General features: G+C 44.4%; 1 protein-coding gene across 1 annotated transcript; it reads right to left on the minus strand.

Annotated features, from left to right (window-relative positions):
• Nucleotides 1–359: 359 nt before the first annotated feature.
• Nucleotides 360–3,673, minus strand: RPP25L (ribonuclease P/MRP subunit p25 like). The gene is made up of 2 exons (XM_020967002.1): nt 3,566–3,673; nt 360–1,322 (listed from the first exon to the last, which is right to left on the minus strand). The coding sequence occupies exon 2, from the start codon at nt 1,294–1,296 to the stop codon at nt 748–750; it is 549 nt and encodes a 182-aa protein (XP_020822661.1). The 5' UTR covers nt 1,297–1,322; nt 3,566–3,673; the 3' UTR covers nt 360–747.
• Between the last annotated feature and the right edge of the window lie 10,502 nt (nt 3,674–14,175).

Genomic DNA, 14,175 nt, shown 5'->3' on the forward strand with positions numbered 1-14,175 from the left:
TGTATGTATCCTTCTCTAATCTGGACAGCCTGAGCTCAGTACTAGTCCTCACAGGTTCAGCTGATTTTCCCCTCTGCCTCTTTGGCCCACCTAATAATGATGCTTTTTGACCCCATCTCTGGGCCTACTGAAGTCCTCCTACCCAGTCTTCCAGGTCCAATTCAAGCCTCACTTCCTCCCCGAAGTTTGCCTAATCAACCCCGGCCACACCATTCTCTCAGTATTCAACCAGTCCCAGACACACTCTTTATCACAGTTCCACAGCGTTTCCTGTGTGACTTTTGTCTTTTTAAGGGACTAGGAATAGGGACAACACCTTGTGGTTTACACACACACACACAGATGGGCACAGAGAAGGGTTTCATAGATGGTGTAAATGTAACTTTTATTCTCAACTCCTCACTTCCTTTCCTGGGAAAACCACTTTATATTTCCAGTCCAAGGAATCTAATAGTGGCAAGAAGTTGATAAAACTGGTGGCAACACTCTTGAGGGAGGGGAATGGGGAGAGGGAGAAAGAGCTGGGAATTTCTTCAACCAAACACAGAGAGCTACAGAGCAGCCATTAACATGGCTGCTCCTGAGTCATGTGTTCATTTCCATCTGTTACTTGAGAGGGAACAGCCATGTGATAGAGATTGGAGCCACTGGACCAACCCCCCCCCCAGCAATGGGGACTTCACTATTGTCCTACCCTTCCTGGGGAGCACCTTAAAATCTGCTCCCAACCCCTTCTCACTCAGGGGGTCAGGGCCTCCTGGAGGTCTCTCCTCGGGTCCCACCTCCACCTCCCTGCCAATGCCCGGAGGCCCGGGGGCCCCGCCTCTTGGGCTGAGGGGTATGTGGGGGAGTCCGGGGTAAAGGCTGTCCCAGCCCAGGAGGAGCACCTGGGGGCTGGTAGCCACCCTCATTAGGGTCCAATGGGTCCTTGCTGAGCAGAAGCCACACAGCTGGCACATGTCGGCGTACAGTAAGTGGGTCCAGACCAGTCTCAGGCACCACAGGGACCCAGGCATCCTCTGTCTGTTGGAAGTGCAGTTTGGTGAGCTGATGCAGGCCAGGCAGGCGGCGCTTCAGGATCTCTGCGCAGGTCACAGCTTTGCCTGTGGCTCGGCCTGCACCAGTGAACACTATTCTCCGGGTGGATTCGCTTTCCAGCCGGCCCAATGCAAAGCCCAGGAGGTTACGGATCTTGCTGCCATCCCGGACCCGCATTTCCAAGGTATCTGGAGGCAGACCTGGCACTGGGGGGACCAGTGGTTTCTCTACAGAGCTTGCCCTCTGGTAATTCTCCATGGCTGGTCCAGAGACCTTCACTGTGCCTAAAGAGGGAGAGGTGAGTGCATAGTACCCAGGGGCCAAGCCCAAAGCACCCGTTTTAGAAAGAAGGCACAGAGTACTCCCAGATTAAGGGTTCTCTCCCTATAAGAACTGAGTGTCCCTGAAGAATGGGGCAATGTCACCCTCTAGTCCAGGATCTTCCTAAAGGAAAAGTCCACTGACTGTAAGACAAAGCCCTTAAGACAAAGGGCTAACAAAGGATGTCACAGCCTTCTCAAGAACTTGCAATGAATAACTCCCCAATACCTCTATAATTAGAGGCAGGGGTGCTTAAAACTCTCTGTAGACACAGAATAGTGTGACAGAGTGCTGGACTTGGAGTTATAGAGCCCTTGATTCAAATACTGCCTCAGATGCTTACTAGTTGTGTGACCCTGGGCAAGTCACTTGAACCTTTCTGGGTGTTAGTTTCATTTGTAAAGTAAGGATCAAACAGGATAATATATGTAAAACACTCTGCAAACCTTACAGCACTATATAAATGCTATTATTAAAACAAAACAAAGGAAAACACTTTTTAAAAAGAAACTTTAAAAAATTTTAAATTTGCCTCCTCTCATTTTTTTTAAACCAAGCAAACATATCTCTAATTTGCCAAACATAATTTTGTGAGGAAGACACGTGTATGACCATCGGTGAAGACACTTTATCTGCCAAAGCCTCAGTTTCTTCATCTGCAAAACAGGGATAACATACTTGCACAACCACTCTCACAGGGTTGAAGTGAGCAAAGTGCTTTTTGGAAACCTTAAAACCACATAAGAAATATGAACTACAGACCATGCTTAGCCCCAGAGAAAGAGATATGAGAAGGCACCTTTCCCCTTTTTGCAGAGGAGAGGAAATGTAGAAGCAGAACACTGAACATGTCAATTTTTTTTAAAAAACACATGGACTGGGTTTATGGGGACTGTTTTTTCTTTTCTGTTGTAAGGCATGGCTCTCTTTGAGGGGGAGGGGCGTACTGGGAATGTGGGTGATATAAAAACAAAAGGTAGCAAAAAAAGAAAAAGCAATCATTTCTAAATGAACAAGGTGACTTTGGTTTCATAAAAGCTCCTAAAGTACTTATGTATATTTTGATTTCCTTCCCTTTTCAATTTACTTTCTGCCCCCATCTATGAAAAAAAAGGTTAACGTTTTCTATTGATCAAAACATCTAAAAGTTTATCCAAACCTCTCAACCTGGTCACTAATGCCCTCTCTGCTTCAATTCCAAGCCTACTTTCTAGTCTCTTTGCACTGCCCCACCTCCAACACAAAGTGGATCTGAAGTCAGAGCACCTAGGTTTGAACCACAGCCTGCCATCTCTGTGACCCCAAGAAGTCATTCCACCTCTCTAGGTGGCCTCAGTTTCTTCATTTGTAAATGAAGGACGTAAATAAGCATATATTAAATGACCTGCTAAGTACCAGGGGCTCTACAAATTAATTTATCTGCTTTCATCCTCACAACAACCCTGTGAGGTGGGTGCTATTATTATTCCCATTTTACAGATGAGAAGACCGAGGTAAAGGGAAAGTGGCCGGCCCAGAGTCACACAGCAGCCAGTTAAGTGTTTCTGACTCTGGAGTCAGGGCAATAAAGACGTGGCTGGGATCTTTTCCAGTGCTAAACCTCTGATACCACGCTCCCCCCAAGTTCAGTACATCCCCGTCTCTCAGCCAAGCCTTTGCTCTCGCTGTTCCCCGACTAACTGCTGGTGCTGCCCTCCCTCTTGCCCCCACCTCCCACGTCCTAGGTCTTTCCCGTCGTTCAAGGCCCGGCTCAAGTGCACATCACCTCGAGAACCTTCAACAACGAAACTCCGGGCCAGGCCCGCCTGCCCCCAGACGCCTCCACGTGTCTGAAGAGACAGAGAAGCCTGGCGGGGGTCACGACCCCAGGGCCCCCGCCCCCACGCCCCCCTGCGGATTGTCCGCACTCTTCCTTTCTTCCCCCAACACTCCTCCCCTGCTATCCGTAACGGTCCGAGGGTGCTGCCAGGCTCTCCAGCCCACCATCCGGCTGGGCCCCTCGGGATCGCTAAGCGGTCTTTCTCCCCGCCCACCCCCGGGGTCTCTAAGCGTCTCCGGCACTGGGCCCACTTTCCCCCGGCTGGGATCTCTAAGCGTTTCTAGCCAGGTGTCTTTCTCGGCCAGGAATCTCCAAGAGGGCGCCCTGGCGGGGGGCTCTAAGGGGCCCACCCCCACCCACACCCCCAGCCCCTAAGCCAGCCCTCACCTCCGCCTCCTCCCGCCGCCAGGGACTTCTCACGCTGGGGAATCAAGATGGCTGAGCGACGGGCCGGGTGCGCGCACGGCGGCGCGGCGACGCGCAAGCGGGAGGGGTGGGGCGTGCGCAGGAGACCACGCCCGCCGAGGAGGGCACGCCCCTGGAGGCGCGTGGTCACGCCCCCTCAGCGGGGTGGGGGGTGACGGAGGGGGGGCGGAGACAACTTCACCTCCCGGTCCACTCACTTACTGCGTTGAGAAAGGGAAACTGAGGTCCAAGCGTGAGCGTGGCGTGAATCCGGGGGAGGAGCTCAAGAGCCAGGAGGAAGAAGTCCGTGCCCCTCTCTTCCGCGTCCTCCCCTTTGGCGTCATTCTTCCGCGTGGCCGCCAGGTGGCGACAAAACACCAGCCATCGGACTCAAGGGGCGCCGCACCCCCAGCTTCTACCCAGCCAGCCCCCCAAAACCGAACTTCGACCTGATCCCCGGCCCACTGCTTCAGAGGCCACCCGAGGAAGGCACCTTAGGCTTTTTTTTTAACGGGACTATTTAATGCCATCAGTGCTTAGCACTTAGTAGGCGTTTGATAAGTGTTAATTGAATTGAATTGAATAGAGATGAGAGGACCTCCCAGGGGAGGAAACTCCCTCTACCAATGCAATTCAGCCCCTTCTATATGCTTTATAGTTACAGGGAGCTGAGAGAGGTTGTGTCTTGCCCAGAAGATGGGACTTGAACCTGTGCCTTAGGGGCTCTGGGGCCAGCTCTATATCCTCTTAACCTTTTTGTGTCATGGAGCCTTTTGGCAGTGTGGACAACTTTGACATGGACATGGACAAAGCCATGGGCACCTCAGAAAAGTGTTTGTTTTTTTAATTGTATGAAATAAATTCAAAGAATTATAAAGAAAACCAATCCAATTATCAAAATATTAAGAAAAGTCAAGAGATCCCAGGTTAAGAGCCCCTGTGTCTACAACCACAATTATTCCAGTATACAGATAGAAGAACTGAAGCTTAGAGAGGGGAGGTCACTTAGCTCAGGGTCTCACAGCTAGTATTTAAAGCCGGGACTGATTGAATATAGGGAGGGAGAAGGATCGAGGATAACTCTGAGGGGAGTGACTCGATAGATACTTGTCTCCCTCTCACCCCCACTACTCTGTTCCCCAATACCCAGTCCCCAGACATTGCCACCACCAATACCAGGTTTCCCGGGCTCTTTGCACCATTCCTGACTGTCTCTAAAGTGATGTTGCTTTGGAAACAATGCCCAACCTGGGAGGCTCTACCCAATTTAAGACACCCTGAGAATGGAGATTGGAGCTTTCAGTAGCCTTCAAACCCACCTTGTGGGCTACTAGCTATTGTACCTGAGTTAAGGCCAGTCTGTGGAGGGCAAAGGAGGAGTGCCCAACTCTAGGTTACTGGGAAGGACTGTTTCTTTTCTAGAACATTCACAGATCAAAGACTTACATCTGGATGATTTATCTAGTCCAAACTTTACACTTTACAGAAAACTGAGGCCCAGAGTTAATTTGCTCAAGGTTACATAGATAACAAGTAGTGGAGACATCATTTGTATCTAGTTTCTCTGACTCTCAAATCCAGTGTTCTTTCCAGTGCCCTGATTCACCAGATTAAAACAACTCAATCCACATCCTTCAAATTGTAAAGATATAAAAAGATTCAGTGTCAATGCTAGTGGGTCAGTGGGGAAACAGGCTTATTAATTACTTTGTGTGAATTGGTACAAGATTTTGTAGAGCAACCTATGAGTGAAAACTCTTTCTGCCTTTAACCAGTTGACCCCACTACCAGGACTATAACCTAGGGATGTTATTAAAAGAGAAGAAAAAGATATATGCCTACAAAAAATATTTATAGTAGCTTTAAAATTCATAATTAAAAAAAAACTTGAAAGAACATATAACAAAGGATTTGGGAATAGCAGAAAAATTGCAGTCTTTCCAAGTAATAGAATATTTTAGCATTAGGAAAACTGATAACCATAAATACAAAAAAAATGGAAAGATACAAGTAAGTTATACAAAATAAGGATAGCAGAATATACTATTTTTATGACAAGCATTTTTTTTTGGCTTGGCAATGGGGTTTAGTAACTTGCCCAGGGTCACACAGCTAGTAAATGTCAAGAGTCTGAGGCCAGATTTGAACTGAGGTGCTCCTGACTCCAAGGCCGGTGCTCTATCCACTGCACCACCTAGCTGCCCCAGAATATGATATTTTTAAAAACAGCAAAACCATCTGATAAGTATTCAGACATGTGAGAGGTGGGAAAGGGTCACAAAAGCAAATAAAATGTCATTCTTATTATTCTGAAGTTTATCTAAAAAGATGTCCTGAAAACCTTAGTGCAATTTTAAGTTTTAATAACTTCAGAAGTATAAATGCTGCAAACTTACCAAAAAATCATTTGAAAGTTTCTTTTGCTCTTAGTTTTGCGAATTTTGAATAGTTTTTCATTTTAACAAGATTGGGTACCCTATCATTATACATTGAATGTGAGGGTTTCTGGATGACACTTTCTCAGGCCCTTTGGCTCAGGCTACCTCAGTCATATAATCTATTTTAATTAGACTTTTTCTTGTGAGGGTCATGTCAAAACTGTCATATATGCATCAAAACCTCATTCTTTAGATAATCTTAAGGTGAGGATTACAAATGCAATCCTTTCAATCACTGAGTAGCAGTTGATAAAAGTTTTTTCAAAGTTTAAAAATTGATAAAAACAAATCAATATTTTAAAATGTTAAAATATTTAGCCTTTCAAATGTTGTGTTTTGTAAGTTGATAGCATTTATACTTCTGAAGACACTAAAGATTTTTGGGTCATGCTCCATATCCTCTCTAATCTTTTTGTTCCACTACCTTTTTCTCTGCTGCTTATAAACATGATCGTAAAAAATAAAAAAAACATTCAGAAAAATCTTCATCTGAAACTGCCATCCCCTCAAGCTATTATCCAGCTCACAACCAAACTTAATAATTTTAAAACTTTTTTTTTTGGAATGGCTACCTCTATTCACTGACTTCACTTTCTCACCTGTTTCTTTTTCATTCCCTTGCAATGACTTCAAAACCTATTACTCAACTGAACCTGTTATTTCAGAGTTCCCAGTCATTTCTTAATTGCTAAATCCAATGGCCTTTTCCCAATTCTTACCCTTTTTGACTTTTCTACACCATTTGACAGCACCTTCTGAAACCTGAATCCTCTCTCATTGCTGGGTTTTCTGGACACTGCTCTCTTCTACTTCTCCTCCTGGCTGTTTCTTTTCGGGCTCCTTTGCTGGATCATCACCCAAGCCTCTCCTAAGCCTTCTTCTCTTTCTTCTTCTCTTACCTGCAAAGGTTGGGGACCATCTCCAGTTGTCCTGATCTATACCTTGCCACTGGACCCAGATGGCTCCAGAGGAGAGTGACTTTGCACAGCCCTACTTCACTTAAATCCAATTCATTTGGCATGTCATGGCATCAGCTTCCTGATGTCATGGTTCTCTTCAGGAATGAAGGACAATTATCTGTGAGTCACAGTAGCTGCCCCACTAGGGACCCAACTGCCCAGTTCCGATTGGGCAATGCAGGTCCTTCCTTCCTTCCCTTCCCTTCCCTCTCTCCTTCTCTTTTTCCCTCCCTCCTTCTCCTTTTCCTTCCTTCCTTCCCTCTCTCCTCTCCCTGTGTCCACATAGGAATCATACCCTTACCCTCTCCCCTTTCTCCTCAGTACTCTGCCCAAAGGAATATAAATTTTGATCACTGAAACCTCTAGAGATATCTTGGAGTTTGTGGGCTAGATTTCTTCTCTAAGGACCATGCCTGAAACCCAAGTCACTCTGGCTTTCATTAGTTGGCCAACAATAGGTCCCGGACCAAGCCTCACTTGGGCATTGTTTGGGCGTGATATATCTGAATGAGTGTAAATAGCAATTATTTCTACTTTAGCCAGAAACCCTCAAGGTCTTCCCCTCCCAGATTGATTTTGTTTTTGTTTGTTTTTTTGGCTAGGTAAAGTAGGCCATTCTTTGCCTCCCTTCTTACTTAGCCTTAATCACTAAATGGGTGTTACTTGGTCAAAGTGAGACGGGGAAAGATGTTAGCTTAAAAAAGCCAAGGTGTCCCACTGCATCCTGAGCCATCTATAGTCGTCCAGATCTATAGGGTCCAGATAGTTCCAGATGAGAAAGTGAGGCTGGTGACTCTGTACAGCCCTCCTTCACTTAAATCCAATTCACTTGCAAATCACAATGTCACCTTCCTTGATGTCATGGTCCTCTTCAAAAATGAAGGACAAACTATGAACCCGAACAGGTTTTCCCTCTACCTCTCTGCTCCTATTGTTCCACTCTCCAAATCAGATCACCAGAGGCCAGGCCTGGAAGGAACTAAGTCACTCTCTGGAATTATCTTTCCTTTTGATACTAAAGCACCCTCAGTCCCTTGCCATCCCCCTTCCCACCTCTTTCTCTGAGAATTGTAATCAAATTACTATTACCATCAGTCTGGAGGAGAGGTGTGTTAATGTACTTTATTGCTCCCCTCACTGTTTTGGATTTCCCAGACTCCAATTCCTTTTCTGTCTACCACCTTCCCCCATTAGAATATAAGCTTCTTAAGGGCAAGGACTGTCTTACATTTGTATTCCCTGCACTTATTACAATGCTTGGTACATAGTAAACACTTAATAAATGCTTTTCATTCATTCAATCATTTGTCATTCTTGGAGGACAGTGCTTGGCACATAGCACTTAAATGCTTTTTATTCATTCATTCATTTATTAACTCATTCTTGGAGCATACTATTTAGCAAATAGTAAATACTTAATAAATGCTTTTTCATTTATTCTTGGAGGTCTCATCTGCTTCCCATGGATTCAAATATCACATTTCTGTAGGAGAAAATCTACACATTTACTTCAAAGTTTAAAAGTCCAGGCCTTATCTCTTTCCTGAGCTCTACTTCCCATTACCCATTCCCTGCTGGTTACGTTCACCTGAACGTTCCATAGATAACTAAATTCAACATGTCCAAAATGGAAGTAACCTGCCCCCTAAACCCAACCTCCTCCAAACTTTCCTATTGCCATTAGTGGCACCACCATCCCTCTAGTAACCCAGGTCTGCAACCTCAAAGTCATCTTTCCATCTTCCCCTCTTTCCCTTATAGAGACCCAATCAGTGGCCAGGTTTTATTATTATACCCCCACATCTCTCACATCCACTCCCTCCCCTCCACTCAGAAGATCACCACTCAGTTTAGACTGTCATCACCTCTCACCTGGATTACTGCACTATGATAACCTCCCAGTTGTCTTTCTTCTCCAACCCACTTTCCAGACAGTTGCCAAATTATGCTCCCTTAAGCACAGGGCTAAATACCTCATTTGCTTTGTTCAAGAATCGTCCATGGCTCTCTGCTGCCTCTAAAATAATGGAAAGTTGTAACCCTGTGAAAACTGAAAAAGATGAAGACTACAAAGAAATATAGAAAGCTATAAAGAAGTTAGGGAAGGCAAGGATAGCCCTTTTCAATCTGACTCCAACCTATTTTTCCCAGACTTATTTTACATTACTCCCCCATATCCAGTCTATATAACCTCCCCAGATCTGCCAACTTGATCCTCCCCATGTATGTAAAACATTTCATCTCCCAACCATTTTGGAGAGCAATTTGGAACTATGCCCAAAGGGCTATATAAATGTGCATACCCTTTGACCCAGCAATAGCACTTCTAGGGCTGTATCCCGGAGAGATCATACAAATGGGAAAAGGACCCACATGTACAAACATATTTATCTTTCTGTGGTAGCAAAGAATTGGAAATTGAGAGGATGTCCATCAGCTGGGGAATGGTTGAACGAGTTGTGGTATATGAATGTAATGGAATACTATCGTGCTATAAGAAATGATGAGCAGGCAGATTTCAGAAAAACCTGGGAAGACTTGTATGGACTGATGCGGAGTGAAGTGATCAGAACCAGGAGAATGTTGTATAAAGTAACAGCCTCATTGTGTTATGACTAATACTGATAGATTTAACCCTTCTCAGCAATACAAGGATCTAAGACATGCTATCCACATCTAAAGAAAGAACTATGGGGTTTGAATGCAGACTGAAGCACACTATTTGCTATTCGTTTTCTTCTGTTGTATTTGTTTCCTCTTTCTGGTGGTTTCTCCTATTGTTTCTAATTCTTACAACATCACCAATATGATGTTTAATAGGAATGTATATGTATAGCCTATAACAGATTGCAAGCCGTCTTGGGGAGGGAGATAGGGAAAGAGGGGGACAAAAATTTAAAACTCAAAAGCTTATGGAAGTGATTGTTGATAAATCAAAATAAATTAATAAAAAAAAAACACCACCATTTCATCTCCAACTCCCTGCCTTTGCACTGGCTGAGCCCATGCCTAGCAGTCTACCACCATCTCCCTTCATCCCTCTCCTTCCTCACCTCTGCTTCTTAGAATCCCTGGCTACCTTCAAGGTTCAATTCAAAGTACCAGCTCCTTCACAGAGCCTTTCCCTGTTTCACCAGTGGTTACTGTTCTCCCTCCTAAAATATTTTGAGTTTACTTATGCTTCCTCTGCCCCTCCAAGCCCCCAACAGGATGTATTTTCCTTGAGGGTTCCTGTTTTGTTTATCTCTTTATATCACCCAGATATCCTACAGTGATACTGTAGGTGCTTAGGCAAACAATACTGAAAGTATGATCTTATTCCATATTTTGATTGTTTTCATTAGGATTGCCATTATTAGTTTTAAAAATTAGTTAAAAAAAATAAGCCCAGATTTCCACTGTCATTTCAGCTTGCCTAGTCCTGAGGTACTCAGATCACTCTTCCCTACCAAGGGGGAGGAAGTTTTCCATTAATTCTAGTAGTCTTTTGGCTTGCCTTGCTTAAGTGTGCCAGGCCTGGAGTCAGGAAAACCTGAGTTCAAATGTGACCTGACACTTCCTAGCCATGTGACCCTAGGCAAGTCATGTAACCTGTTGCCTCAGTTTCCTCATCTGCAAAATCAGGATAATAATAGTACTTACCTCCCAAGATTGTGGTGAGGATCAAATGAGAATAATTGTAAAGCCCTTAGCACTGTGCCTGAGGCTTAGTAAGCACCATATAAATGTTAGCTATTATTATTAAATTCAGTTTAACATTCCTATTTGTCTTTCTCAGACCATATTATGTTTTTCTCCTTCCCCCCTAATTAATCTAAATGCTCTTCAAGGGCAGATTTTATTTCCTTCCTCAGGATAGAGCAGGCTTTATCTCCTAACACTTAAGAGCAGGTAAGGACTAGTTCTTTTTTTTTTTTTTTGGTGAGGCCATTGGGGTTATGTGACTTGCCCAGGGTCACACAGTAGATCAGTTATTCTATAACAACCTGTTGTTGCTGCTGCTGCTACTGCTGCTGTTGTTCAGTCATTTTCAGTACTGTCCAACTCTTTGTGACCTCATTTGAGGTTTTCTTGGCAAAGATACTGGAGTGGTTCGCCATTTCCTTCTCCAGCTCATTTTGCAGATGAGAAAACTGAGGCAAACAGGGTTAAGTGACTTGCCCAAGGTCACACAGCCAGTAAGTGTCTGAGGCCAGCTTTGAACTCAGGAAGATGAGTCCTTCTGACTCTGGGCCCAGCCCTCTATCCAGACCCATACAGAAGTAGCAAACAGTAGGTTTGTTCTCCGGGGTTGTTCCCGATGGAGAAGTGGGGCATGAGAGTAGAAAGTTACAATTTCAGAATCTCCTAAATCAGGGAAAAGGATCTGATGAAACGTCTTCCAGTTTTGAGATTCGGTGTGATTCTGTGAAAAGCTGATTCCATTCCTTTAGAGTGAGGAGCACAAGACAAGCCGTCTACCTACAGCCAGACAGCACTGGTAATGGAGACCCCTCTGGAATATATATTCCTCTCCATCTGTTACAGTCCTCTGAGCTGGAAGAAGAAAAGAGCCCAACTCTCCTCTATTCATCCCAGGCCAGTTCCCTCACTGTGCCAAGAAGATGACATTTTTATTCCTGCCTCTGAACTCTCAATATTGCCCTTCCAGAGTACCCTCAATTATCCAACCCCCACTGTGCGTAGGAGAAAGGTATTACGTGGACCCTGTTGGGATGCAAAGATATATGAGGCTTATTCTTAGAAAAGACATTTGCCCGAATGATCATAATACAATGCATTATAAGGGATTTTCAACAGTGGAAGGAGAAACTATTTCTGACTTGGGTGGCTGGTGAGGCCTCACAGAATAGGTAGGGTAGCATTTAAAGGATGGAAAGTGTTTCAATTGGCAGAGATAGATGAGGATGGTGGACATTTTAGGCATATAAAATGAAGTGAGACAAAGTACCAAGTAGGAAAACATGAGTTTTGTTCAGGGAATGGTTAGTAATCAAGCTTGGCTAGAACAGAGGTAGACAGTGAGAGATGACGCTGGACAGGTGGGCTACAGCCATCGTTTGGTGGACCTTGAATGCCAAGCAAAAGATTTTTAAATGTATCACATGGGCAGTGTGATGACACAGGAGGGTCTAGACTGCAGATGTGACTTGATTAAGGTAGAAATTTCAGAAGGCCAGTCTAGCAGGAGAGGAGAGGGCTGGTTAATTTTTCAGCCTCCTTGCCACCAAAACATGAACAAATGAGGTCAGTGTATAGGGATAAGGACTGGATTTATGATTTCATTGGTCAGTGTATGTGTGTCCTAAATTCAAATAAGTGAAAATTAATTTTGATTTGAGAATTCAAATCCTGGGTGAGATAAGCATTTACTGTCGGCTCCTCTGGCTTTAAGCATACACATACGCTAAAAGGTATAGCTGGTTATCTTAAAGAGAGTTTCAGGCTCTAACCAGACTGAGCTCCCCAATACTACATGTTCCTTTATCGTTTTTGTTGCTCCCCCCAGTCCCCAGCACCTTGCTAGGCACACGGCATGAAGCTTGGAGAAGAAATCACTTTTTGTGGTTGGATTGTTGAAGTCATTTTGTTTCTCAGTCCCAGTGTCAATAAAGTCACACTGTCAATAAAGACACGATGTCAATAAAGGCATGTTGTCTGACTGGGACACCAGGGGATGCAGCAAATCATGGCTAGAATTCTCTCCCCTCTTGTTCATTTGCCTTTGTCCTTTTTATTCCATCATTGCACATGTGAGTGGCCTAGGAGTTGCCCAAGGCTAAGAATCCTATTTCTTCTCTGGTATACACACACAGACACACAGAGAGACACAGAGACACACATAGATACACACAGACACACATGCAGACACAGATACAGACACACAGAGCACTCAGACCTTTCATGACTGCTGCTCTGATTAGGTTAATGAGGTTTCCTCCCCTTCTCCCATTTCTGGCCTTTGGAGAGATTGAACAGATAAGAGGTTTGAGACTAGACATGTTCCCCTTCTCTTTTGGCCTCCAAATGTAAGCCACAAAGGAACCAGGGTTTACTGAGTCTATCTCCTTCCTCTGACCTCTCACAGAACTTGGGTGAGTAAGATGCTCAGGCTCTTGCCAAGAGGTGGCACGTAGTAAGAAAAGCACTAGACTTGGAATTAGAACACTTGAGGTTTGGTCATTTCAGCCACTTACTCTGTGTGGCCTCAGGCTAGTCACTTCACTTCTCTGATATTGTTTCCTCCTCTGTAAAATGGGTATATGAAGAAATATATAAAACAATAATAATAATAACTGGCCTTTATATAGCAGGGTTGCTGTGAGAATCAGGTGAAAAAAATGTACTTAAAGTATCTTGCAAACTTTGAGTGCTGGTTGTGATCAACTGAGAGATGATGTAGGGCCAGGCACAGGGGGGTGACTTCAGTATATACTGGTTCAGTGAATGATTGCTTCTCCCTTAAAGATGAAAGAAAACCAAGGTTCAGGAAGAGGAAGGTCTAAATCTCAAGGAATACATCTAGACTGCTGACTCAAACAGCAACAGCCCAGCTTTAGATTGTAGCTAGGTTTTGCAGTGGATAGAGTACTAGGCCTGGAGTCAGAAAGACCTGAGCTTAAATCCATCTTTAGACACTTCCCAGCTATGTGATCCTGGGCAAGTCACTTAATCTCTGTCTACCTTAGTTTCTGAATCTGTAAAATGGGGATAACAATAATACCTACCTAATACCAGGGCTGTGAGGAGCCAATGAAATAGTTTTTGTAAAGTGCTTAGCATAGTACCTGGCACGTAACAGGTGCTATATAAATACTAACTATTATCATTATTACATTGGATAATTGTAGTAAAGAGAACCTGGAAGGAAAACAAAAGGAACATGTTCTCAGTTCAATTACTCTTCCCCTAAATAAATACCATTCAGCTGCTTTTCTGACACGCAGGTCAAAGGGCAAAAACCAAATCCTTGGTCTTGCCAAGGGGGTTTCCAGTTAGTGGCACCTCCACGTGAACATCTCACCGCCCTGTCTACATCTCAGCCTTCTCCCCTGACAGGGTTCATTCTGCAAGTGTATCCTCTGAGCGCTCGGGGTCTCAGCCGCTCCTACTCACATCAGAGCAATTTGACCACCTTCCATTCTCAACCCTCATAGAACTCCAAGCCCACCTCTCTATTCAAGTGACTACTACC

Source organism: Phascolarctos cinereus, unplaced genomic scaffold, assembly GCF_003287225.1.
Source record: "Phascolarctos cinereus isolate Bilbo 61053 unplaced genomic scaffold, phaCin_HiC Scaffold_4;HRSCAF=312, whole genome shotgun sequence".
NCBI lineage: Eukaryota > Metazoa > Chordata > Mammalia > Diprotodontia > Phascolarctidae > Phascolarctos > Phascolarctos cinereus.

What these genes read in the sequence shown, in the direction of transcription:
- RPP25L (XM_020967002.1), bottom strand. Translation starts at nt 1,296, where the DNA reads ATGGAGAATTACCAGAGGGCAAGCTCTGTAGAGAAACCACTGGTCCCC.